This window comes from Carcharodon carcharias, chromosome 5, assembly GCF_017639515.1.
Source record: "Carcharodon carcharias isolate sCarCar2 chromosome 5, sCarCar2.pri, whole genome shotgun sequence".
NCBI classification, from domain to species: domain Eukaryota; kingdom Metazoa; phylum Chordata; class Chondrichthyes; order Lamniformes; family Lamnidae; genus Carcharodon; species Carcharodon carcharias.
In genome coordinates, this window is record NC_054471.1 from 31,406,940 (window position 1) to 31,434,578 (window position 27,639).

The 27,639-nt window shown below is 41.6% G+C and overlaps 1 protein-coding gene across 1 annotated transcript in view; it reads right to left on the reverse strand.

The window, feature by feature from the left end:
* Positions 1 to 27,639, reverse strand: part of LOC121277696 (kinesin-like protein KIF6) — a 109,416-nt gene that overhangs the window by 70,879 nt on the left and 10,898 nt on the right. The window contains exon 2 of the mRNA XM_041187333.1: positions 15,869 to 15,919. Coding sequence (XP_041043267.1) covers positions 15,869 to 15,919 — 51 coding nt within the window. The remainder of the gene's footprint in view (positions 1 to 15,868; positions 15,920 to 27,639) is intronic.

Below are 27,639 nucleotides of genomic sequence, written 5' to 3' on the forward strand. Positions count from 1 at the left end.
GGCCCAAATACTCTTTTCAAGTGAAGCAGCATTTCACTTGCACTTCCCTCAACTTAGTCTACTGCATTCGTTGCTCCCAATGCAGTTTCCTCTACATTGGAGAGATCAAACGTAGACTGGGTGACCGCTTTGCAGAACACCTTCGGTCTGTCTGCAAGCATTACCCAGACCTCCCTGTCGTTTGCCATTTCAACACTCCACCCTGCTCTCATGTCCACATGTCCGTCCTTGGCTTGCTGTATTGTTTCAGTGAAGCTCAATGCAAACTGGAGGAACAGCACCTCATCTTCCAACTAGGCACTTTACAGCCATCCGGACTGAATATTGAGTTCAACAATTTTAGATCATGAACTCTCTCCTCCATCACCACCCCCTTTCCGTTTTTTCCCTCTCCTTTTTGTTTTTTCCAATAATTTAAATAGAATTTTCTTTTCCCACCTATTTCCATTATTTTTAAATGTATTCCCATCCATTGTTTTATCTCTACCTTTTAGCCTTTTTAGATTCCTTCACCCACCCCACCCCCACTAGGGCTATCTGTACTTTGTTTGTCCTGCTTTCTACCCTTAATTAGCACATTCCTTTAGATAATATCACCACCTTCAACACCTCTTTGTCCTTTTGTCTGTGACATCTTTTGGTTAACTCCACCTATCACCGGCCCTTTACCTAGCTCTTCTTGTCCCAACCATACCCCCCCCCACCTTAAACCAGCTAATATTTTACCCCTTTCCTATTTTTACTTATTTCTGTTGCGAAGGGTCATGAGACTCGAAACGTCAACTGTGCTCTTCTCCACTGATGCTGCCAGACCTGCTGAGTTTTTCCAGGTATTTTTGTTGTTGTTTTTGTTTTTAACATATTGGTAAAGTTCATTCAGTAACTTAAAGGCACAAAAAACAAAGGGAATCAATCCCAGGCATCACAATGTACAGGCAGCGAGGAAGATGAAGTTTTCACCTCAAAAACAGTTTCAAAATAAGGGTTGCCCAAACAACATTTTGTTTGAACAACAGCAGAGATGTCAGATAACCAGAAACTAAAAGTTAAAAGCACTTTTACAAGCCCCAAGCTAACAATGTTGATGTGGATCGAGGAGACAAATCATGATAAGCCCCTTCACCTCCCTTGAGAAACAACAGAAGCTTCCCCACCCTTTCATTCACCACAGTAAATCACCAGATCCTTGAACCAATTTAACTCTCCCCCTGAAAGCTGTTGAGGCTAGAGGTCAATAGGAAATGTAAAAACTGAGATTAATAGGTTTCTGTTAGACAAGTGTATAAAGATACAGATCAGCTATGATCTAATTGAAGGAATGCTGCATTGTCAGAAGTGCCATCTTTCAGATGGGACATTAAACTGAGTGTGTATGCCATCTTAGACATATGTAAAAGATCCTATTGCACTATTCAAACAAGAGCAGGAGAATTCTCCCTGGTATAAAAACAGAAAATACTGGAAACAGATCAGTCAGCATCTGTGAAGAAAGAAACAGAGTTAATGTTTCAGGTTGATGACCTTTTATCAGTACCCTGATGATGACGATAAACGATGTCAAAGATGTAAAACCGAGGCCATTTCTGCCTTCTCAGGCGAATGTTAAAGATCCCATGGGACTATTTTGAAGAAAAGCAGGGGATGCTGTTTCCCACTGTCCTGGCTAATATTTATCCCTCGATCTGCATCGCAAAAATAGATGATCTGGCAATTATCCCTTTGTTGTTGGTGGGAGCTTGCTGTGCACAAATTGGCTGTCATGTTTCCCTATATTAGATTATTGACTATACTTCAAAATTACTTCATTGACGATGAAGCATTTGGGACATCCAGTCGTTTTGAAAGACGCTATATAAATGCAAGATTTCCTTATTACAAATTGGCACTCGGTTGTAAACTTTTGAGTAGGTGCTCTTAGGGATAAATTGAAGAATAAACTGTCCGCAAAACATGCAACTTAATATAGAACACAGTCTTGTGGATATTCCTAAACCTCCAAAAGCCTTGGACTCAGCTTTAGGTGTGCACTTCACCGCACCACTGCATTCAAATTGAGTTCCCTATTTCTATTTCCCTATTTGGGCCCAGGTGCTCTGCTTCTGGATCTGTTTGTGCTTCACCTCATCCACCCTTTCCCAAATCACAAGTCAGCTTAAGAGTACTCCGCCTAGGCTTCACTCCTTCCTATCCAGTTTCAAGCCCTGTTCTCTCCTTCCTGAGTTTCCAATGACATGTCCAGCTGAAAAATAAAAGCGGTGCCCACAGTGCCCTGCAAGACGCACAGTGTAAATCATTTTTACACAATGAGCAATGGGGTGGGAAATCATCAACCTTCTCTGAATTAATGTTGATCACTCAAAGTGACAGAACCAAGTTGACTGACAAAAATTGCATATTTACTCCCAACTATTTATCGAGCATCAGCGATATGACTGTAGGCAAACACTGTCATTGAACTGGACTAGGTAAAAGTCAAATGTATGTGTATAGTAAATCTTCTGTGTTTCTTATTTAAATGTGCAGGCTGTCAACAAACTTAGTTTGTTGAGAAATATGCAGAAGTATGAGCTACATGGATATAATATATGTGTTAGAGTTGCATAATATGTAACGTAGTGCACTGTGACAAAGACTACATAACTTGTGAGTCTAAAGTGGAAGTGAATTATGCAGCCTGGTGTCAGCAATGAATTATTTTGCATACTCTGCTGTCGCAAGTTATTTATTCTGAACTTTGTGCTCAGCAAAATCTGAAAATTCTACAAGAGGAATTTAATCCTTTAAAAAGGAATATATCACCATTTTTATCAGGATGAGGAGTTAGTCAGAGGTTGGCTGTCACAGGACAAAGCAGAATCCTATTCAGCAAAGGAGCAAAGAGAGAAATACTAAAGGCGAGGAACTGAAGGCACAATTTCAGCATAAGGGTTATACATTTCCCACTATTTATTAACGCTAGTGAACAACATCAATGTGCATTTTATACAATGCCTTTCACATGGTAAAATGTCCAAAGGCATTTCACAGGAGATTTATCAAACTAAATATAACACCAAACTACATAAGGCTATATTAGAATAGGTGGCTAAAAGATATAGGCTTTAAGGAGAGTCTAACAGGAGGAGAGAAGTAGAACAGTCAAGAGGTTTAGTGAGATAATTACGGAGCTTTGTGCCTAGGTAGCTGAAGGCTAAAGGTGGAGGGAGCAATAAAATCAGGGATGTGCAAGAAGCTAAGATTGAGGAGCACAGAGATGTAGGAGGGCAGTAGAGCTGGAGAAGATTACAGGGATAGAGGGGCTTGAGGCCATGGACTTGAAGCTAAGGATCATAAGTTTAAAATTGATAAAAGCAAAATACTGCGGATGCTGGAAATCTGAAATAAAAACAGAAAATGCTGGAAAAACTCAGCAGGCCTGACAGCATCTGCGGAGAGAGAAACAGAGTTAACATTTCCAGTCCACGGACTCTATTTTTCTTAGTTCTGTTGAAAAGTCATGCAGACTCGAAACATTAACTGTACTCTTCTCCACAGATGCTGCCAGACCTGCTGAGTTTTTCCAGGTATTTTTGTTTTTGTTTTGGATTTTCAGCACCTGCAGTTTTTTGCGTTTTTGCTAATGACAATGGCTTTGGTCTTTCGAGGGAGGAAATTTCTGCTCATCCAGTACTGGATAAATGAGTTAATGTGAGAATAAAATGAGGAAACCTGAGATTAAACTCATGCTGACTTATGCAACAGATAAAAACAGAATTACCTGGGAAAACTCACAGGTCTGGCAGCATCGGCGGAGAAGAAAAGAGTTGACATTTCGAGTCCTCATGACCCTTCAACAGAACTAGGTGAATCCAAGGAAGGGGTGAAATATAAGCTGGTTTAAGGTGTGTGTGTGGGGTGGGGGGGGGGGGGGGGTGGTTTGGGTGGGGGGAGAGAAGTGGAGGGGGTTGGTGTGGTTGTAGGGACAAACAAGCAGTAATAGAAGCAGATCATCAAAAGATGTCACAGACAACAGAACAAAAGAACACATAGGTGTTAAAGTTGGTGATATTATCTAAACGAATGTGCTAATTAAGAATGGATGGTAGGGCACTCAAGGTATAGCTTGGTATATGCAAACAGAAGAAAACACTAGCACAATTTATTTTGGAAGCTGGCAAATTGCTTTGCTTTCCAATTCAGACTGGAAGGTGCTCCTGAAATGTTAGAATGCCTTTTCTCCCTAAGGCTGCTGTTGCACCTACTATCTTCTATGTTCCCAACACAAACTGGAGGAACAACACCTCATCTTCCGACTAGGCACTTTACAGACTTCCGGACTGAGTATCGAATTCAACAACTTTAGGTCTTGAGCTCCCTCCCCCACTAGAGCTATACCTTGAGTGCCCTACCATCCATTCTTAATTAGCACATTCGTTTAGATAATATCACCAACTTTAACACCTATGTGTTCTTTTGTTCTGTTGTCTGTGACATCTTTTGATGATCTGCTTCTATTACTGCTTGTTTGTCCCTACAACCACACCAACCCCCTCCACTTCTCTCCCCCCACCCAAACCACCCCCCCCCCCCCCCCCCCCCCCCCCACCCCACACACACACCTTAAACCAGCTTATATTTCACCCCTTCCTTGGATTCACCTAGTTCTGTTGAAGGGTCATGAGGACTCGAAATGTCAACTCTTTTCTTCTTCGCCGATGCTGCCAGACCTGTGAGTTTTCCCAGGTAATTCTGTTTTTATCTTCTAACGTTTTCCATTTCTATTTTAGATTTCCTACATTTGTAATTTATTTACTCTTTTAATTGAGTTGTTTCTTGTCCAGTGCGACCAAAGTTAAAATTTAATTTGGTTACGGGTGGAAAGTTCTATTCCTTGTGTAAACAGTGGGTTTTACCACTTTAAATCAGTCAGTTTGAAAATGGTGCTGAATTAGCTTTGAACTTGGGGTCATTGGGATATGAATGGCAATGGAGCTGAGGGCAGCTACAAGATCTGGTTACACGTTCTGCTTCACTTCACTGCTCTCCAGACAACCCCTTGGCTTGATGAGTTTTACAGAAAAGTTTTTTTTAAATTCCCCCTTCTTTTAAAAGAAAACTTTACAAATTCAAATCCTGCCAAGTTTAAATCAGATGAGGAGATAGCAGAAAATCTGGGAAGCAAAACCTGGGCCTCAGGAATGCAATTTTGGCACGAATGACAAGTAATAACAGTCTGTCTCTCTCTTACTCCCTCTCTGTCAGAAAGAGAGTTGAAACTGTTAATCTTATATAGCAACACAGTCTTTCCTATACTGAGTCTGAAAATTACTTCAAGTCTGGTGAAGCAGTTCTTCAGGTCAGACACCATCATGGATTTGCGTGGTCTGTGAAAAGCCAGAGGAATAGACGTAGTAAATCAGGTTAACAGTGAAGTAGAAGGGAACCACTGAATTCAAATATTTACCTTTACATTACATCTGCTCATTAAGATGAGAGCTGAGGGCCAAAAATTAGAAGATTTGTCTAAAACTATGAGACTCCCAACCACAGTTTTCAATCTTTCCTGTGACAGTCATCCATCCAAGCTAATGCTGAATCTTGACTTTGTTCCTGTCTCAGCCACTAGCCCTGGAAGCTGAATTTCATAGCTTCAGTGTGAAGAGGTTTCTCCTGGCCTCTGCTCAGAATCTCCTACATTTGAGTATTGCTGAAAAAAAGAGACATGTCAAAGCTTTTCATTTTGCAGTCATCAAGAGACTTTGCAAAAATACCAATATAAGGGGAAAAAAATAAACTGTATGTGGACAGAGTGCTGATTGGTTGGCAAGTGGACTCTGATTGGTAGAGGCATTGCCATGGCGAATGCACCAGCGATGGTGACTGCCCATCATCATCACTGGTGCATTCTCCACCAATGCCTTAGGCCCCTTCATGAGTTTGCATAATATACAGCGCGCAATGATCTGATCAGGGTAGCCATTGTCCTGCAGGACGCCTTTGATGTTCTTTATTTCAGCATCAAGCTTGCATAGTGAGCAAATGGCTTGGGCCCTATTTACAAGGTTGCCAATAAGACCAATCTTATAACATGTGGAACTGTAAGAATCCCAACACGTACATTGACCAGTGAAGGTAGGCTTGTGGTAGACCCTGGTAGAGATCCCTCGGACAGATTTCTTAACCAGTATGTCAAGGATAGGGAGTTCATATGACTGCTCTATTTCAAAGGTGAATTTGAGCGCAGGATGGAGCCCATTAAGACATGTAAGGAAATTTATTACAGCTGCTGCAGATTTAACAAACGCATCATCTATATATCGGAAATATGTGAGGGGTAGGTCAGTTGTCATTCCATCGAAGACACGTGTCTCATAGAACCCAACAAAGATGTTTGTGAGAGCTGGGCCTAGAGGGCGGTCCCTTGGCAACACCACCTATTTGGGCATATATGGTGTCATTAAAACTGAACTCAACTGCGCGAGTTGCTGAGTTCATAAGTTCAATGAATACTGATTTACGCAATGGTGGTGGGTCTAAATCGCCATGATATAATGCTGCAGCACAAATATCTATGGCTTCCTTAATTTGACTAGCAATGTCAAATGAACACATGGACACAGCATTGCTATTGATATGCAAATCCCGTATGACTTTCACGAATGTGAAGAAGTCCTTCACCGTGTATGTGGAAAACTTGGTCAAGCCTGATTGTAACAATGAGTCCAACCATTTGGCAAATTTGTGTTGTGCAGAACCAGTGATAGATAGGATAAGGCATAAAGGGACATCACATTTGTGTGTCTTGGGCAGCCCATACATACAGGGACATACCGAACTGTGAGGATGAACCTTGTCATATATATCACGTGGTAGCTCATCGCTCTTACATAAGTCCAGCAAGCATTTTTTTTTAGCTAACTTTGGAGCAAGGCAGTCTGGTCGTGTTGAATTGCAGGTGCAATGGATATGAATTTGGACCTGTCATTAAGAATGGCGTGCATTTTGTTGATATCGTCACAGTTGTTAGGGATGACTATTCCTGTCCCTTAGTCAGGTTTACTGATGTGTGCGTCCGATTCGGTCTTAAGGTCTCATAATGCTGTAAGACATTTGGGTTGCATGTGAAAGTTAGACAGGTCATTTGGAATCCCACAATATGCATGCACTAGATCAGCTCAGCATGCTTTCAAGGATTCAACATCTTTCGTGGACACTGATTAGTGGCAGGCAAGATACAGACTGTACCCAACCAGCCCATGCTTGTAAAATCCAAAACACAGTGTCCAACATTAGATGTGATTCTACGATTGGACAACATTTGCTAAATAATCCTCAGTGTGTTAAGAATTACGCTGACAACCAATTTAACATTGTCAGTTGGGCTCACAGTATGGAGCATTTGTGTGTGCTGGAAGCCACACATACTAATACACAGGGCCCTGTCCTTTGCAGACAGAAAGAACATGTACACACATGTCTATTTCAGCTAAACAAAATAATTGACAGCCATTTGATGATTCATTCCTCAGGGAAATGCCTTGACCAATCAGGGTCAAGCTGTCTGGTTTAAATTTTAAACAATGTTTGGCAGTTAAATGTCAGTCACCATCACTGGTACATTCTCCATGGTAATGCTTCTACCAATCAGAGTCCACTTGACAACCAATCAGCACTCTCTTCACATACAGTATAAATTGTTGTTTTCCCCTTATGTTGATATTTTGCGAAGTTTCCTGATGAGTGCAAGTCAAAAAGCTTTGATGTATCTCTTTTTTCAGCAGTACTCAAGAACTATGCTGCTAAGCAATTATCTCCTACATTTAATCTTGTATCTGTGGCACCTTGCTTCAGATCCCTGAACTGCTGGAAACAGTCTACTTCCATCTATCCTGTCCTAACTTCTCAAAATTTTAAAGGTTTCATTGTACCTTCTATTTTCTATTCTACAATGTTCCAGTGCAGAAAGAACCAATTTTTCAAGTTTCCTTTTGTATTTGTATTTCCTCAAATCCGACAAAATCTAGTTATTCTGCATTGTACTCCCTCTGAAGCCTCAATTTGGTCTTTCAGGGAATGAAGGGAGTGGGTGGTATAGGATCCAAATCCCCTCCAACTGAGAAATTTAAAGTGGGGGTACCACAGCAATTAATTAATAAATTGAAAAAATATGATAGTGGTGGCAGGACGCATGATGTGTTGCTGCAGCAGCATGTGGGGGCTGCTGGACACCAAGGTGATCCAGATCAAACACATCTGTACCAAGTGTTTGCAGCTCGAGGAACTTCGGATCTGGATCCAAGTTAAGGAGCTGGAATCCGAGCTGCAGACATTGTGCCATATCAGGGAGGGGGAAAGTTACCTGGACACTTTGCTCCAGGAGGCGGTCACATCTCTTAGATTAGGTAATTCAAATTTGGTCTGTGAGCGGGGACAGGAGGGTGTGACTGCAGGTGAAGCAGGTGTGGGGACCCAGGGGGGTAATGTTCAAGGAGCCTCGGCCCTTGCGACTGTCCAACAGTTACAAAGTTCTTGCAAGCTGGGTGGATGAGAGCAGGAACTGCAGGGAGGGTGAGCGAACTGACCACGGCACCAGGGTACAGGGAGCCATTCAAGCTGGGGTAGGAAGTGGGAGCATAATAGTGGTAGGGGACCGTATAATTAGGGGGATAGATACTGTTCTGTGCAGCCATGAGCATGAGTCCCGAGAGTTGTGCTGCCTGCTCGGTTCCAGGGTTAAGGACATAACCTCAGGGCTAGAGAGGAACTTGGTGTGGGAGGTGAGGGATCCAGTTGTCATTGTCCAAGTTGGTACCAACGACATTGATAGGGCTAGAAAGGAGATTCTGCTGAAAGAATTTGAACAGTTAGGAGCTAAATTAAAAAGCAGAGGTTCCAAGATAATAATTTCAAGATTGCTATCTGAGCCACGGGCAAACTGGCATAGGGTAAATAAAGTCAAAGAGTTAAATGCGTGGCTCAGAGATTGGTGTGGGAGGAATGGGTTTCAGTTTATGGGGCACTGGCACCAGTACTGGGGTAGAAGAGAGCTGTTCCGGTGGGGACGGGCTTCACTTGAACTGTGCTGGGACCAGTGTCCTGGCGAATCGAATAACTCAGGCAGTAGAGAGGGCTTTAAACTAAATAGAGGTGTTGCGGAGTAGAGTTCTGGAAAGGGGTTGCGTAGGCTTACAAAGCAAAAGGAGATGGCAGCTTTGCAGGCAGCTATTTAGGTGATGATACCCAGAGTGACAGGAAAGGACAGAGTGTACAAACCTTAAAAAAAACAGCAAATAGGGTCAAAGGGGGAAAAATGGTAAAAAGACAAAATTAATGGCCCTTTACTTAAATGCATGTAGTATTCAGAACAAAATAAATGAATCAACGGCACAAATAGAGGTTAATAGGTATGATCTTATAGCCATTAGGGACACGTGGTTACAAGGAGATCAAAACTGGAAACTTTCAGGGGTATGTGACTTTTTCAAAAGGACAGGGAGGAAGGAAAGGGTGTTGGGGTAGCTTTGTTAGTATGAGATGGAATAAGTACGATAGCAAGAAATGATCTTGGATTGGAAGATGTAGAATCCTTATGGGTGGAGGTAAGAAATAACAAGGGGAAGAAGACACTGGTGGGAGTAGTCTATAGGCCCCCTGACAGTAGCTATAGTGTAGGACAGAGAATAAATCAGGAGATAATGAGGGCATGTAAAAAAGGCAGGACTTTAATCATGGATGACTTTATTCTTCATGTAGATTGGGAAAATCAAACTGGCAGAGGTAGCCAGAAGCAAAAATTCATAATGTGTATTCGGGACAGTTTCTTGGAACAATATGTTGTGAATCCAACCAGGGATCAGGCTGTTTTGGACCTGGTAATGTGTCATGAGGCAGATTTAATAAATGATCTCAAAGGATCCCCTAGGAAACAGTGACCATAATATGGTAGAATTTAGGACTCAGTTTGAGAGTGAGAAACTTGGGTCGAAAACAACTGTGCTAAACTTAAATAAGGGTAATTACAATGGAATGAGGGCAGAGTTGGCTGGAGTGGACTGGGAAAGGAGTTTAGTAGAAAAGATGGCTGATGAACAGTGGCAGATGTTTAAGAAAATAGTTCATGACTCACAACAAAGATATATCCCAGTGAGGAAGAAAGATTCAAGGAAGGGGATAAATCAACCATGGTTAACCAAGGAAGTTAAGGGCAGTATCAAAGTGAAATAAAAAACATACAAAGATTCGTGGTAAGCCAGAGGATTGGGAAAGTTTTAAAAACCAATAAAAAATGACCAAGAGATAATAAAGGGGGAGAAAATAAACTTTGCGGGTAAACGAGTAAATAATATAAAAATGGACAGTCAGAGCTTCTGACTGAAAAGGAAGTGAGAGGCCAAAGTGAACATAAGCCCCTTGGAGGGTGAGGCTAGGGAAATAATAATGGGGACCCAGGAAATGGCCGAGAAGCTCAATAAATACTTTGCTTCAGTTTTTATGATAGAAGATACTAATAGCATTCCAAACACACTAAATAATCAAGGGGAAAAAGTGGGGGGGGGGGAAATAAATACAATAACTATCACTGGAGAAGAAGTACTAGGGAAACTAATGGGGCTAAAGGCTGATATGTTCCCTGGACCTGATGGGTTGCATCCTAGGATACTAAAGGAAGTAGTTACAGAGATAGTGGATGCATTGGTGGTAATCTTCCAAGAACCGTTAGATTCTGGAAAAGTCCCAGAGGATTGGAGAATGGCCAATGTAACACCCTTATTCAAAAAGGGAGGCAGACAAAAAAACAAGTAACTTTAGGCCAGTTAGCTTAACATCTGTCATTGGAAATATGTTGGAGTCTATTATAAAGGATGTAATAGCAGAACATTTAGAAATACATAATCTAATCAAGCAGAGTCAGCATGGCTTCATAAAGGAGAAATCATGCCTAACAAATTTATTACAATTCTTTGAGGAGGTAATGGCCAGGATAGAAAAAGGCATTCGATAAGGTATCGCACATAAGACTACTTAATAAGACAAGAGCCCATAGTGTTGGGGATAGTATATTAGCATGGATAGAGGATTGGCTAACTAATAGAAGACAGAAAGTTGGGATAAGTGGGGCATATTTGGTATGGCAACCTGTAACTAATGGAGTGCCACAGAGATCAGTGCTGGCGCCACAATTATTTACAATATATATTAACGACTTAGATGAGGAAAGTGAATGTACTATCGCCAAGTTTGTGGATGACACAAAAATAGGTGGGAAGGCAAGTGGTGAGGATGACACAAGGAGTCTACAGAGGGATATAGACAGGTTAAGTGAGTGGGCAAAAACTTGGCAGATGGAATATAATGTGGGAAAATGTGAGGTTGCACACTTTGGCAGGAGGAATAGAGGAGCTGAATATTATTTAAATGTAGAAAGACGTGGTGTTTTGCCTATGGTTTTGTAAGTTTTAACTGAGTCATGGTGACTTTGTGTCAGGTACTGGGTATAGGTTGTTTTAAATTTTGGGCTTTGCACTGTGGGGTTGTGGATGATTCAATAAAGCAATTATGAATTATCAGAAGAAACTTTTCTCGCTGGTCATTCTGTTCAAGCCATACACTTGTGAATCTGGTATCACGAACTTGAGCATGGGAAGGATCTCTGAGGGAAAAGGGGAACCCCTAGTGTGGAAAAATGGAGTTGAAGCTCAAGATCAGCCATGATCGTATTGAATGGTAGAGCAGGCTCGATGGGCCATATACTCTACTCCTGCTCCTGTTCCTAGTGTTATGTTTTATAGTGTGGAGCCTAACAATTCAGACAATATTCTAACAGAGACTAATGTTTATATAGGGTCCTTGATACTTCTTGCTTCTTGGTTTTTATATTCTGTGGGTGGAATTTTACAAAACCCCAAGCCCCTCCCCAGCAGTGGGCTGGGAAATGGAGGGTGGGGGAGGGGCGGGGGTGTAAAATTAGGTGGCATGGTAGGGGTACCAGGCCCATTACCTATCCGCTTCCACTGGGATCTTACTTGCAATGGCGGATGGGGGGGGGGCGGGGGGGTCGGGGTGGTATCGGACAGCCCATGCACCCTTGGGCTAATTAAGGCCTACAAGTGGCCAATCAATGCCAACTTAAGGGCCTCCATCACTTGATTGAAACATATAAGATCCTGAAGGGTCTTGACAGGATTGATATAGAGAAGATGTTTCCTCTTGTGGGAGAATCTATTACTAGGGGTTACTATTTAAAAAGAAGGGGTCGCCAATTTAGGACAGAGATGAGGAGAATTTTTTTTTTCTCGGAGGGTCGTGAGTCTTTGGAACTCTGTTCCTTAAAATGTGGTGGAAGCAGTCCTTGAACATTTTTAACACAGAAGTAGATAGATTATTGATAAGCAAGGGGGTGAAAGGTTATTGGGGTTAGGTGGGAATGTGGAGTTGAAGTTGAAATCAGATCAGCCATGATCTTATTAAATGGTGGAGCAGGCTTGAAGGGCTGAGTGGCTTATTCCTGCTCCTAAAATGTGTGTGCATATGTTCCTGCCACCACTGGTAATTTGTTTGTGGTGGGGAGGGGGTCCAAGCCAGGTTGCCGTGCAGATGAACCCTGACAGCCTTACTGAGGGCTGGGTGGTGGATTCCCTCCTGTGTGGTCACCCTGTGAGTTCAATGGAGGCTCTCCACCACAGTACTACTTGCCCCTGCATGTTCACACCCCTGCCCTCTTGATCTTGGCCCTTCACACCCCCCTTGTTCTAAAGCACTGTCATGTAGAATTTGTGGGATCCAGGACTAAATCACTGGTTCTGCATGACAGCTGTTTAGAACAAATCATCCTTTGCAACTTCATTTTGGATTAAGCTCAGATCAAGACCAGCAATACCAATCAGTTTAGTTGACAGATGCTAACATATTTCATACATATATCAATCTGATCGTCATATGTTGAAATAATTTTGGTATCTGTCAACTCAACCGATCGGTATCTCTTGGTGAGTGTGACAGAAGTCTGGTTTACCCAAATTCCTTCCTGCTTTATGCTGCATTTATAAAGCTTCTGAATCTGAGCCTGGTACATGCTGAAATCAGTAACAAGCTTACTGTAAATGCACCTCATACTAGTAGCTTCACAGAGTTCAGGCATCAAGGGTCTGATTCTAATCAGTGCTCCCGCTGTTGATGAGAAACATCAGTTTCAGAAAGCTGCGTGATGGCTGGAATCCAGCCTCAGAGAGCAGTTGGTCGAAAGGTATGGTTACAATGCTCCTGCTGGGTAGCTGGTTAAACTGGCAGAGATGATGGACAAATACATATAGAAACCAACATTAACAAAAAAAATTAAACAAGGCAGCAACAGATTGGAGATGTGGCTTGTTGTTAATTGTGGAAAACTCTGAGGTGTTCCCTGCACTCCACTGTGCAGAGACAGGTGATTGGAAAATTTGATAAGATGAAACGCATCCTGGAGATGAAATTTGCTCATGTGGCGCTGCTTCTATGGCTCTACGCAGACTTAACTTGATTTACTGAGGCAGATAGAGCCATGGGCCACTATGTATATGGCTTTATTCAATGATATCAATAAAGAACTTTGCATAGATAGTAAGTAATCTGTGGCATGCTGCCAGAAAGTCAATGTAAGTCTGTATTGCGCCATCCAAAAACGGTGCTACGCATATAAATTTCTCCCCCCTGTTTTAGACCTGCTGGTGATCTTCAGGCTGACTATATTTTTTTGCTAGTGTGCTTGTGCATATTTTGCGCTGTAGCCTCATTCAGACCCTATCTTGGCTGTGAAAATATCTGGTATACCGAACTAGTTTAAACTGATAGTGACTGGAATTTCAATCAATTCAAAATGAATGTTTGGAGGTATTTTTATACTTTGGCTTACAGTTACTCCCATAAATTTACATAGAATGGACAATACAGAAGCAGTCCATCTGGCACAGCAGGTCTCTGCAGCTGTTTATGATCCACATGAGCCTCCTCCCATCTTACTTCATCTCACCCTATCAACATATCTTGTTTCTTTCTTTTTCATATATTCATCTAACTTCTCATTAAATGCATCAAAATTTTTAATATTATTTATTCATTCACGGGATGTGGATGTTCCATTTAGTGTCCATCTCTAATTGTCCTTGAGAAAGTTGTGCTGAACATCTTTTTCAAAAGCTCCAGTATGTGTGGAGAAGGTACTCCCACAGTGCTATTAGGTAGGGAGTTCCAGGGTTTTGATCCAGAGTTGATGAAGGAATGCTGATATGTTTCCCAGTTTTACGGGTGCAAGGGAACACTGGTTATATTACTGGAATGGTACTTCCGAAACCCAGAGTTATGATCCAGAGACAAATGTTTGAATGCCTCAAAGACAGCTGAGCAACTCAAATTCAGTTAAATAAATAAAATTGGGAATAAGAAGGTAATATCAGTAATGGTACTATAAAAACGCACAGGTTGTCTTAAGAGCCCATCTTGTCCATTAATATCCTTTAAGTGAATCTGTTGTCCTTAACCTGGCCTGACACATATGTGACTCCATACCCACAGCAGTGTGGTTGATTCTTAATTAACCTCTAAAATTGTCAAGCAAGCCACTCAGTTGTATCAAACCACTACATAAGAACTGAACTGTACCAGCCAACCAGTATCGACCTATGCACTGGGCACGACACAACACCCTAAAGTTCCCCTCACTGTTATCTGGGGATCTGTGCCAAAATTGGGTGAGTTGTCTAACAGATAGTCAAAAAACAGACTGACATGGTCATACTCACCAAAACATGCCTTACAGCCAAAGTCTTCTTTTCCATCCCTGCATATGTCCTATCCCACTGGCAGGACAGATTCACCAGAGATGGCAGGTGGCACAGTAGTGTAAAGTTGGGAAGGAGTGGCCCTGGGAGCCCTCAACATTGACTCCAAACGCTGTGAAGTCTCATAGCATCAGCTCAAGCATGGACGAGGAAACCACCAACTAATTACCAACTATTGCCTTTGCTTAGCTTCACCATGTTGAACAACTTTTGGAAGAAGCACTGAGGGTTGAAAGGGCACAGAATGTGCTCAATCTTTATCAATAAGAGTGGCTTAGTAGCACTGTTAGCAACCAAGGTGTACGAGTCCTGAAGGACATATCTGCCAGACTCCAGGTGATGAGAGAAACGACATGAGGGAAAAAAACTACTTGATCTCACCCTCACCAATCTACTTGTCACAGATGCATATGCCCATGACCCTATTAGTAGCTGTTACAACTGCAAAGGCCTTGTCTGGACCAAGTCCTGTCTGAGGACAAAATCCATCGTGCTGTTTAGCACCATCACTGAATTAAATAGGATAGATTCAGAAGATCCATCAGTTCATAAGAAATCCATGAGGCACTGTGGGCCATTAGTCGCAGCAGACATGTTTTAGCTTCATAGCCTGACTTATCTCCCAACCTACCATTACCATCAAGCCTGGGGACCAACTCTGATTCATTGAGTAGTGTAGGAGAGCATATTGGGAGCAGCACCAAGTATACTTAAAAATGAGACACCAAACTTGTGAAACAGGACTATGTGCATGCTAAATAGCAGAAGCAGCATGCTAGGGATATAGCTAAGCAATCCCACAAGTAACAGATCAGATCAAAGCTCTGCAATCCTGCCACATCCAGTTGTGAATGGTGGTAGACAATTAAACAACTAGAAGGAGCAGCAGGCTCCATGAATATCCCCATCCTCAATGATGGCGGAGCACCAGCATGTTAGCATTGCTCAGCTCTGTCATTTGAGAGTTTGAAATTAAGTAATTGTCACTATTCCTTCTGATTTGCTTTATTTGTTCATCTCCCTTTTTAAGCAATTAATTGGTGTCAAATATTGACACCAGAATCATTTGTACTTACTACAGGCAGCCCTTTGCATTCTTCTTTGTTCTAGTTGACCTTTCAGTTGGTCTGCAAGAGAATAAAATAGATTCAGGTAAGTTATTTCAATTATGAAGAGATTGACTCTCCTTTTGATAAAAATGCCTTCAAAGAAGCATCACAGGAGACTTCTTAGCTTGTTTCTAATGTGAGGCAAACCAAATATTAATTCAATCATAAAAGGAGGCAAACTCTGTGACCAGTTACTTCATGATTCTAATAACCTCAGATGACTAATTGCGCTGGATACTAGGCACTGGATGTGACCTTTATCGTTTGAGCAGCCAATGTAAGGTAAGTCTAAATGTCTGTGTAATCATACTGATTCCTCAGAAGCAACAATTCAGTATATTCTCAATTTTGCTCTTTCTACATCTTAAAACTGAATTCCCTCATACCAGGTACCAAGGCACTGACATTGTTTCTAATCATGCCCAATTCACAGCAAGCAGCAATCCCTAACAGCACTGTGATTGTATCTGTACCACACGGACTTCAGTTCAAGAAGGCGGCTCACCAGCATCTTCTCAAGGTCATTAAGGAATGGGCAATAAAGGTTGGCCTAGCCAGCGACACCCATATTTCATCAATGGATAAATTAAGTGCAGAAATTTCAACACAACATTTGAGTCCAATCAGTGATTTATAAATGTGTAGCATAACTTCCTTGCTTTCATACTCAATGCCTCTTTTTATAAAGCGAAGAATTCTGTTTGTTTTATTAACATCTTCATCAACTTTTACTATTACCTTCATTGATTTGCATTTGTGAACCTCCAGGTCACTGTTATTGGATCATTTTTAAAATGGCACAATTTAATTTATATTTCCTTGCCCCGTTTTTAATGCCAAAATGTGTCACTTCACATTTCTCTGTATTAAATTTCATCTGCTTCATTTCACCAACTTGTGGGGTATAGATAATTTATGGCATTGTAATACTCCGGACAAGGCAGTGGCCTTGTTAGCACCTAATTTTTTGGACACTCTGAGTGAAAAAATGGTTTCCACGTATCTGTGCAGGTTTTGCGGAAAATGCACCAGATGCTAGGCTGGTGAGGGCATTAACACATATAACTGCTGCAGGAAATATAAAGAGCAGGCAAACTGTATCAATCAGTGTGCAATGCTAATTTGACAGCAGTGCTGTCATTTTAGCCTCAGCCTCACACAGCTGAACATGCATTCAGCAGCAGGAAAGACCCCCACCACCAGAGCGATTTAAAGTGATTGCCAAATACTTACATTTTAGTTGCTGTTTTGAACTTTTGGCTGTTGCTACGATTTTACAAGTGCTTGGTGCTTTGTATAGATATCTCAAGTTGCATACATCTACGGGAGATGGCGTTGCTGGTATTTTTTTATTTGTTCATGGGATATGGAACATCAGTGGAAAGCCAGCATTTATTGCCCATTCTTAATTGCCATCTTCTTGAACTACTGCAGCCCCAGTGGTGTAGGTCCACCCACAGTGCTGCTAGGAAAGGAGTTCCTGGGTTTTGATTTTTTGCTAATTTCAAGGATTCAGCAAAATCCAGTTGCTTCCAGAAATAGATGCGCTAGTAGGCATTCCCCTTGGATTACAGCATGGGTTAAAGAATTAATGTTGGCCACACAGAGCAAGATAAGCTGCCAAACGAAGAAGGAGGTGGAGAAAGACCTTCAGCAGGAGACCATCTCTGCCTAGGGTGCTCCGGAAGCCTCCTGGCTCCCTCCAGATGCAGAATATCTCTCCTATTTTCCACCTTCTCCGGAAAGGACTGCAGTGCAGCATCCAACAATCTTGGAGCCCACTGTTGCCATGTTGTGTCCTTTCTCACTGTTGCCCTAGTCAGATTCACTTCCTACAAAACATCCAGTGCCTGCTCCAGCCACAATGCAACTCCCTTTAAGAGGTGCAGTCTATCTTTAAGTGGTGCTAGGAAGTTATGATTTTGCACCCCCCCCCCACCCCTCCCCCCAGCCCCCATCCTCCCTTGGTGCACATGAACAGCACAGTTAGCGCCAGCTGTAGGGAACAATCATGCATATGAGCAGACAACACAAAGTTGGTGCTTTGGCTGCATTTTATAGAACTGGGCTGAGATAAGCACCCATTGCAATCCCCATCTCCATTTTTGGGGGCTAACTAATTTACCCCCTCTATATTAAATGTGTCATTGATATAGATAGTTCAGAGCTGTATCACCTGCACACAAATTACAAAAATGTAAAAGGTTCCTTGTTTGGAGCATATAGATGGAAAAGTACTCATAATGTTTAAGAATAGCATATAAAAAGAAATGCTTAATTTCTCATTTACCACTTTCAGCTCGTCATTTATGTAAAAATTCACCACATTCTTAAGTTCATAATCACTTGTCTCAAGACATAACACAGGTCTGCAGTTAAACTAATATGTTTGTTGAATTTGGCTTTCCCTTTTGGCTACACTGAACGACATTTTAAAGTATGGAAAGATCAATGAACTCATCAGCACTGATGGGAGAAGCAAGAGAAGAACATCCATCAGAGGAAAGCATTATAGAAAACACAAGTGAAGCATAGGAAATGTAACAGAGAAATTGGAAGGGAAATGTGGAATCTATTTCTGGTTTGTATGAGTTAGGAGCTAAAGAGCCTCTTGTGACTTTTTTTTTTACAATTTAGCTCTGTCCAATTTTTTTTACAATACACTTTACAATACACTCTCCCTCATCTTGGAGGACAAGTGGACAAGTAGGTTCTGTTACAGCTTCAATTCTGAGACCTTAGTTTGCGCTGAACCAAATCCAAGATGTACCATTATCCAGTCTGACAGGTTACATATTTGTTCCTGTTAAACTGTTTAACAATAAAAAAAATAAGCCATCTGTTATTTAACAATAAAAAATAAGCCATCAGTTGTGACGTTGAGTATTGGTTTGTGCTGCAAGTCAAACCTTTATCACAATGTTCTGATGCAAATATCTTATTACACCATTAGGCTCATACTGCTAGCAAGTTTTGGTTTTGTGCAGTTGTAAATGTATGTATTTTGCATTTGAAGAGTCTCACCATTGAGAGTGTTCAGATGCAAGTTCACTGTAAGAAGTTTGGGCACTCACTTTGCCCATCACTAAGTCTGGGAGAGAATTCCAAGGCAAAAGCTGCAATGGTGAAGATGGAAATCCCTTGTGAGAGAGACAGAGTTTCAGTGAGATTGGTTGACTCACAGTGTTACGGATGTCTGGGTGGGTTGTTGAGAATTCCATGGACTCTGTTTTGGTCACATCTGCCATTTTTTGTGCAATGTGATGTGTTCGCCCACAGTTTGCCTGTAAATTCACATTTACCTCATATTAACTCCGAATGTTAAGAATAAAAGATAGATATTGTAAATTGTTTTATTTTTCAGACTTTGTATAGTAAAGTTTATTTTTGATTCGCAAAACCCATGGAATTTTGTGGCTTTATTCTATTAGCAAGTGTCTAAAATCTCAAACTTTGTCGACTTTAAATAAAACATTATTGGTTCCAAGTTGGATCTTATCAAAAATGTAGCGGTCTGGTCAAGGATCATAACATCTTGTCACTGGCGATGGTTACAGTGTCAAAACGATTCTTGCTTTGCGACTTTCCTGTAATCAAACCATAGGATGGGCTCCTTGCTTGGGCATAGTGGAGCACTGCAGGCTGTCCAACCCCTGATTAAATGTGCTCATGTGTAGCCTGCCATCATTCCCAAAAGGCAACAGACTTATGAGCAAAGTTATAATTCATGGGAAGTAAGGGACGCTAGCGACATGGATACGAAATTGGCTGAGTGACAGGAAACAGCAAGTAGCCATTAAAGGAATGTTTCTCAGGCTGGAGAAAAGTTTCTAGTGGAGTTCCCCAGGGGTCAGTGTTAGGACACTTTCTCTTCCTGACAAACATTGTTGACCTAGACCTTGGAGTACAGGACACAATTTCAAAAATTACAGATGATACAAAACTTGGAAGCATTGTGAACCGTGATGAGGATAATGTAGAACTTCAAAAGGACATGGGTTGGTGAAATGGGCAGAAAAGTAGCAGATGAAAGTTAACAAAGAGAAGTGTGAAATGATCCTTAAGAACGCAAGGACAGGAGTGTTGCTGAAAAAATATATTTTGATGAAGCTTTTCACCTTGAACTCATCAGGACAATCACAAGAATACCAATGCCAGAGGAAGCAACAACTTCATATTGTATTTGAAGATTGTGCTTATTGTTTGGCAAGAGGACTCTGATTGGTAGAGATATTGCCATGGAGAATGCACTAGTTAATGGTGACTGACAATTAACTGCCAAGCATTGTTTGAGATTTAAACCGGGCATTGCCCTGAGTAATCTAGTGTCAAGCTGCTTGGTTAAAATTTCAAACGATGCTTGACAGTTAGCTGTCAGTCACTATTAACTGGTGCATTCTCCATGGCAATTGTCCTGATGTGTGCAAGACAAAGAGCTTTGGCAAAATGTCTTTTTTCAGCAATACTCAAGTTCTGTACTACCAAACGACTATTTGAAAACAAGAACACATGAAATAAGAGCAGGATTGGAACATATGGCCCATCGAGCCTGCTCCACCATTAAATACGATCATGGCTGATCTTGGGCTTCGACTCTGTTAATGATTCTACTATCTTTATCTCCCAGCAACCTATTCCCTTGAACTTATTGTTAACTTAGAGCCTTAACAAAAATAAATTTCAAATCATTAAAGGAAATTAGTCTGCTTTATCAGCTGTAGACTGGGTCCTGGAATATAAAGTCCTTTCTCCCAGAAGTTTCCAAACCAGCAAAATTATCTTAGGATAGAATATACTTAAAGGCACATTACAGCAGAATAAACTATTGTTGAGCTGACCAATATCAGCTTTTAAAGAATACTAAATTAGGATTCTAGGATATTATTGTTATATGTGGGCTCGAGAGGATATAAATGTGAGACTACAACTCCTTTATATTTGTTTAATGAATATTTATTGTAAAAACCAATTATAAATTACAATTTATACAAGAGAATTATATCATAGCATAAATGGTAACTAAAGCTAATTATAACATGTTAATTATACTTAAGATAAGATAGAATTTTTAAATTCACCTTAATAAACAGTTTGGATATACAAACAAATTTTGATTATAGATTATTGTACAAAAAACCCAGTATAATTACTTACTGATATTTGCTTATTAATTCAATTAACACCCAATTCCTTCATTAAATGTGTTATTTGCTTTACAACTCCACTTTCCCACCCGCTCCCCACATCCCTTAATTCCCTGAGAAAAAATTTGTCTATCCCAGCCTTAAATGTTTCAATGATGGAGCATCCAAAATCCTTTGGAGTAGAGAATTCCAAATACAGAGTTCACCCTTTGAGTGAAGTAATTTATCCACATCTCAGTGCTAAATGATTGGATCCTGATCCTGAGACAATGTCCCTGTGTTTTAGACTCCCCAACCAGCGGAAACAATCTCTCAGCATCTACCCTGTCATGCCCCCCCAGAATTTTGTAGGTTTAATGAGCTTGTCTTTCATCCTTCTAAACTCCAGAGAATTTATTTAGCCTCTCATCATAGGACAATCCCCTCATCCAATGGACCAATCTAGTGAACCTTCGCTGTACCACCTCCAATGCAAATATATCCTTTCTTAAATGTAGAGACCGAAACTGCACACCGTATTCCAGATGTAGTCTCACTAAAACCCTGCACAACTTCTATACCAACCCTGCAAGACTTCTTTATTCTTGTACTCCAATCCCAATGAAATAAAGGCCAACATGCCATTTGCCTTCCTAATTGCTTGCTGTACCTGCATGCTATCTTTCTGCATTCCTTGCACAAGCACACCCAAGTCTTACTGATCATCCACACTTACAATTTTTACGTCTTTTAAAAAATACTCTGCTTTTCTATTCTTACGAGCGAAGTGTATCATCTCAGTTCCAGGACACCACTCCAGGAGTTCCTTAGGGTAGGGTCCTAGGCCCAACCATCTTTAGCTGTTTCATCAATGACCTTCCTTCCATCATAAGGTCAGAAGTGGGGATGTTTGCTGATGATTGCACAATGTTCAGCACGTTTTGTGACTCCTCAGATACTGAAGCAGTCCATGTCCAAATGCAGCTAGACCTGGACAATGTCCAAGCTCGGGCTGACAAGTGGAAAGTAACATTAGCACTACACAAGTGCCAGACAATGACTCAACGACCATCTCCAACAAGAGAGAATCTAACCATCACCCCTTGACATTCAATGGCACGACCATCACTGAATCCCCCACTATCAACATCCTGTGGGTTACCATTGACCAGAAACCAAATGGACTGGCCATATAAAGACTGTGGCTACAGGAACAGGTCAGAGACTTGGAATCCTGCAGCGAGTAACTCACCTCCTGACTCCCCAAAGCCAGTCCACCAGCTACAAGGCACAATTCAGGAGTGTGATGGAATATTCTCCACTTTCTTGGATGAGTGCAGCTCGAACAACACTCAAGAAACTTAACACCATCCAGGACAAAGCACCTCGCATGATTGGCATCCCATCCACAAACACTCCCTATACAGTGGTAGCAGTGTGTACCATCTACAAGGTGCACTGCAGGAACTCACCAAGGCTCCGTGGACAGCAGCTTCCAAACTCACAATCGCTACCAAGGGCAGCAGACACATGGGAACTCCACCACCTGGAAGATCCCCTCCAAGCCACACACCACCCTGACTTGGAAATATATCGCCGCTCCTTTAATGTCACTGGGTCAAAACCCTGAAACTGCCTCCCTCAGAGCATTGTGGGTGTACCTACACCACATGGACTGCAGCAGTTCAAGAAGGCAGCACACCATCACCTTCTCAAGGGCAATTAGGGATAAGCAATAAATACATTATGCTCTGTCTCTTCATCTAAGTCATTAACATAGATTGTACATAGCTGAGACCTCAGCACTGCTCCATGTGGCACTCCACTATTCACTACCTGCTAACTTGGAAAAGCCCCGTTCATAAGACCATAAGACATAGGAGCAGAAATTAGGCCATTCGGCCCATCGAGTCTGCTCCGCTATTCAATCATGGCCGATAAGTTTCTCAACCCCATTCTCCCGCCTTCTCCCCGTAACCTTTGATCCCCTTACCAATCAAGAACCTATCTATCTCGGTCTTAAATACATTCAATGACCTGGCCTCCACAGCCTTCTGTGGCAATGAATTCCATAGATTCACCACTCTCTGGCTAAAGAAGTTTCTCCTCATCTCTGTTCTAAAAGGTCTTCCCTTTACTTTGAGGCTGTGCCCTCGGGTTCTAGTCTCTCCTACTAATGGAATCATCTTCCCCATGTCCACTCTATCCAGGCCTTTCAGTATTCTGTAAGTTTCAAGCAGATCCCCCCTCATCCTTCTAAACTCCATTGATTATAGACTCAGAGTCCTCAAATGTTCCTCATATGTTAAGCCTTTCATTCCTGGGATCATTCTCGTGAACCTCCTCTGGACCCTCTCCAGGGCCAGCACATCCTTCCTGAGATACGCAGCCCAAAATTGCTCACAATATTCTAAATGTGGTCTGACCAGAGCCTTATAAAGCCTCAGCAGCACATCCCTGCTTTTATATTCTCGTCCTCTCGAAATAAATGCCAACATTGCATTTGCTTTCCTAACTACTGACTCAACCTGCAAGTTAACCTTAAGAGAATCCTGGACTAGGACTCCCAAGTCCCTTTGCACTCCAGATTTTTGAATTCTCTCCCCATTTAGAAAATAGTCTATGCCTCTATTCTTCCTACCAAAATGCATGACCTCACACTTCCCCACGTTGTATTCAATCTGCCACTTCTTTGCACATTCTCCTAACCTGTCCAAATCCTTCTGTAGACTCCCCACCTCCTCAATACTACCTGTCCCTCCACCTATCTTTGTATCATCTGCAAACTTAGCCAGGATGTCCTCAGTTCCTTCATCTAGATCATTAATGGATAACGTGAAAAGTTGTGGTGCCAACACTGACCCCTGTGGAACTCCACTAGTCACCAGCCACCATCCTGAGAAGGACCCCCTTATCCTCACTCTTGCCTCCTGCCAGACAGCCAATCTTCTATCCATGCTAGTACCTTGCCTCTAACACCATAGGCTCTTATCTTACTGAGCAGCCTCCCGGGTGGCACCTTGTCAAAGGCCTTCTGGAAGTCCAAGTAGATAACATCCATTGGCTCTCCTTTGTCTAACCTACTCATTACCCCCTCAAAGAATTCTAACAGATTTGTCAGGCATGACCTCCCCTTGATGAAACCATGCTGACTTTGCCCTATTTTACCATGCACTTCCAAGTATTCTGAAATCTCATCCTTAATAATGGACTCAAATCTTACCAACGACCAACGTCAGGCTAATCGGCCTGTAATTTCCCGTCTTTCGCTTCACTCCCTTCTTAAACAGGGGGGTTACATTAGCGATTTTCCAGTCCTCTGGGACCCTCCCTGACTCCAGTGATTTCTGAAAGATCGCCATTAATGCCTCCATTATCTCTTCAGCTATCTCCTTCAGAACTCTGGCGTATAATCCATCTGGTCCAGATGATTTATCCAACTTCAGACCTTTCAGTTTTCCTAGCACCTTCTCCTTGGTAATGGCCACCATACTCACCTCTGCCCCCCGACTCTCTTGAACCTTGGGGATGTCACTCCTGTCTTCCACTGTGAAGACTGACGCAAAGTACCTATTCAGTTCCTCTGCCATTTCTTTGTTCCCCACTACTACTTTTCCAGCGTCATTTTCCAGTGGCCCAATGTCCACTTTTGCCTCTCTCTTACCCTTTATATATCTAAAAAATCTCTTGCAATCTTCTTTTATATTACTGGCTAGTTTACTCTCATACTTAATCTTCTACCTCCTTATTTCTTTTTTAGTTGTCCTCTGTTGGTCTTTGTAGGCTTCCCAATCCCCTGGTTTCCCACTGCTCTTCATCGCATTGTACGCTTTCTCTTTAGCTATTATGCTGTTCCTGACTTCCCTTGTCAGCCATGGTTGCCTCATCCTCCCTTTAGTATGATTCTTCTTCCTAGGGATGAATTTTTGCTGTGTCTCCCAAATTACTCCCAGAAACTCCTGCCATTGCTGTTCCACTGTCTTTCCTGCTAGGCTCATCTCCCAGTCAATTCTGGCCAGCTCCTCCCTCATGCCTCTGTAGTTGCCTTTATTCAACTGTAATACTGTTACATCTGATTCCAGCTTTTTCTCTCAAATTGCAGGGTAAATTCTATTATATTATGGTCACTTCCTCCTTAGGGTTCCTTCACCTTAAGCTCCCTTATCAAATCTGCCTCATTACACATCACTAAATCTAGAATTGCCTGTTCCCTCGTGGGCTCCACCACAAGCTGCTCCAAAAAGCCACCTCGTAAACATTTCACAAATTCCTTTTCTTGGGATCCACTACCAACCTGATTTTCCCAGTCTACCTGCATATTGAAATCCCCCATGATCACTGTAACCTTGTCTTTCTTACCCACCTTTTCTATCTCCTGGTGTATCTTGTGCCCCACATCCTGACTACAGTTTGGACGCCTGTACATAACTCCCATTATGGTTTTTTTTACCTTTGCGGTTCCTCAACTCTACCCACACAGATTCTACATCATCTGACCCAACATCATTTCTTGCTATCGATTTAATTTCATTTCTTATTAACAAAGCAACCCCACCCCCTCTGCCAACCTTTTGGGAATCCAGCTTTACTACATCTACTGGTTCCACTTTATCTATCTACCTCACTAATTACATCCTCAAAAAACTCTAATAACCTTATCAAACAGGATTTCCGCTTAGTAAAACCATGTTGACCTGTTCTAATCATACTAGGCTTTTCTAAGTGCATTGTTATAACTTCCTTATTAATAGATTCCAGCATTTTCCCAATGACTGATGTTAGGTTAACTGTTCAATGTGTATTCTCTCCCTTCTTTCATGAAAGGTGGTGGAACATTTGCCAACTTAGTGGATGCATTGGTGTTTATCACTCGAAACTCTACAGATTCTGGGAAGGTTTCTGCAGACTGGAAAGTAGCAAATGTAACCCCATTATTTAAGAAGGAAGGGAGACTGAAAATAGAGAACTTCAGACCTATTAGTTTGACATCAGTTGTAGGGAAAAGGGCTAGATTCGATTATAAACTATAACTAGACACTTAATAATTGGGAAGAGTCAATATGGATTTATGAAAGGGAAATCATGTTTGACAAATCTTTAGGGTTTTTTGAGGATGTTATTTGTAGCACAGATAAAGGAGAAACAGTGAATGTGGCGTATATGGATTTTCAGAAAGGTTTTGATAAGATCCCACACAGGTTAGTAAACAAAATTAGATCACATGGGATTGGGTGAAATATACTGGTTTAGACTGAAAATTGTTAACAGACAGAAACAGAGAGGGCACTATCATCTGGAAAGACAATGACCAACCCTGGTCATACCTGGTTGGACCCCGCCAGATGGTCAAGATAAACAGAAGCAGCCTCTTCCTCATCCTTCGAAGGGTCCCTCCCAGTGTACATGGAGAGAAATTGAGAAAGATACCCAAATGTCAGAATAACTTCCAATTCAACAAAATTTACCTGCAGTGACAGAGCCTACCACTCCTCCAACAGTAGTGAGAACAAAATATGGGAGGGTTAAAAGGCTTTCAGACCTATGAACTCAGGGGTCTGGGAGGTGGGGGGTTGAGGTGGTAGTAATGAGATAAATACATGGGGTAAATTGGGATAACTTGTAAATACATTGGATAAAGACTTGGGGGGAGGTGTAGTATAAGGTTCTGGCACATAAAGGGTTAATGTGGGACTGAGTACAATACCACCCACACAGTGATGTAAGAGAACACATGACCTGTCAGTGTAGTGTTGGACAGTCCTGTGTAGAAGCAAGCATGAGGACAGCTCCTAACTTGGACCTTTACTGTAGTTATATATATCATTTCTAGTAGTTAATAAATACTTACTGTTGAACTACCTAATATTACTAATACCCTCTACCGATCTACAGCTAACACTTTACAATAATCTTCTGCCACAACTTCACTTTGCAGCCATATCTCCATATCTCTTGATTTCTTTAGTATCCAAAAATCCAATGACCTCTCTCTTGAACAAACTCAATGACTGAGCACACACAGAACACTGGGAAAGAGAATTCCAAAGAGTCACAACACTCAGAGTGAAGAAATTTGTCCTCATCTCAGTCCTGTTCTGAGTGTGAATCTTAGTCTTTGACTCCCCAGCCAGTGGAAATGTCCTCCTGGCATCTATCATGACAAGCCCTTTGAGAATTTTACGTGCTTCAATGAGATCACCTATCATTCTTCTAAATCTAGGGAATATAGACGCGGTCAAGTCAATCTCTCCTTATGGGATAATCCCCATATCCCAGAAATCAGTGGAGTGAATCTTTGTTACACTCCCTCTCAGACATATATCCTTACATAAGGAGGCCAAAACCGTACAGGCATGGTCTCACTAAGACCTTATATAATTGCAGTAAGACTTGCCTACTCTTATACTCCACTCCCTTTGTCATAAAGGCTAACATACCACTTGCTTTCCTAATTGCTCATTGTATCTACATATTAACTTTCTGTACTTTGTTTGCAAGGACACTGAGGTCCTTCTGATTACCAATATTTCCTAATCTCTCAAATTATATAAAATATTCTTTTTTCGTTTCCCTGCCGAAATGGATAACTTCAAATTTCTCCATATTATATTCTAT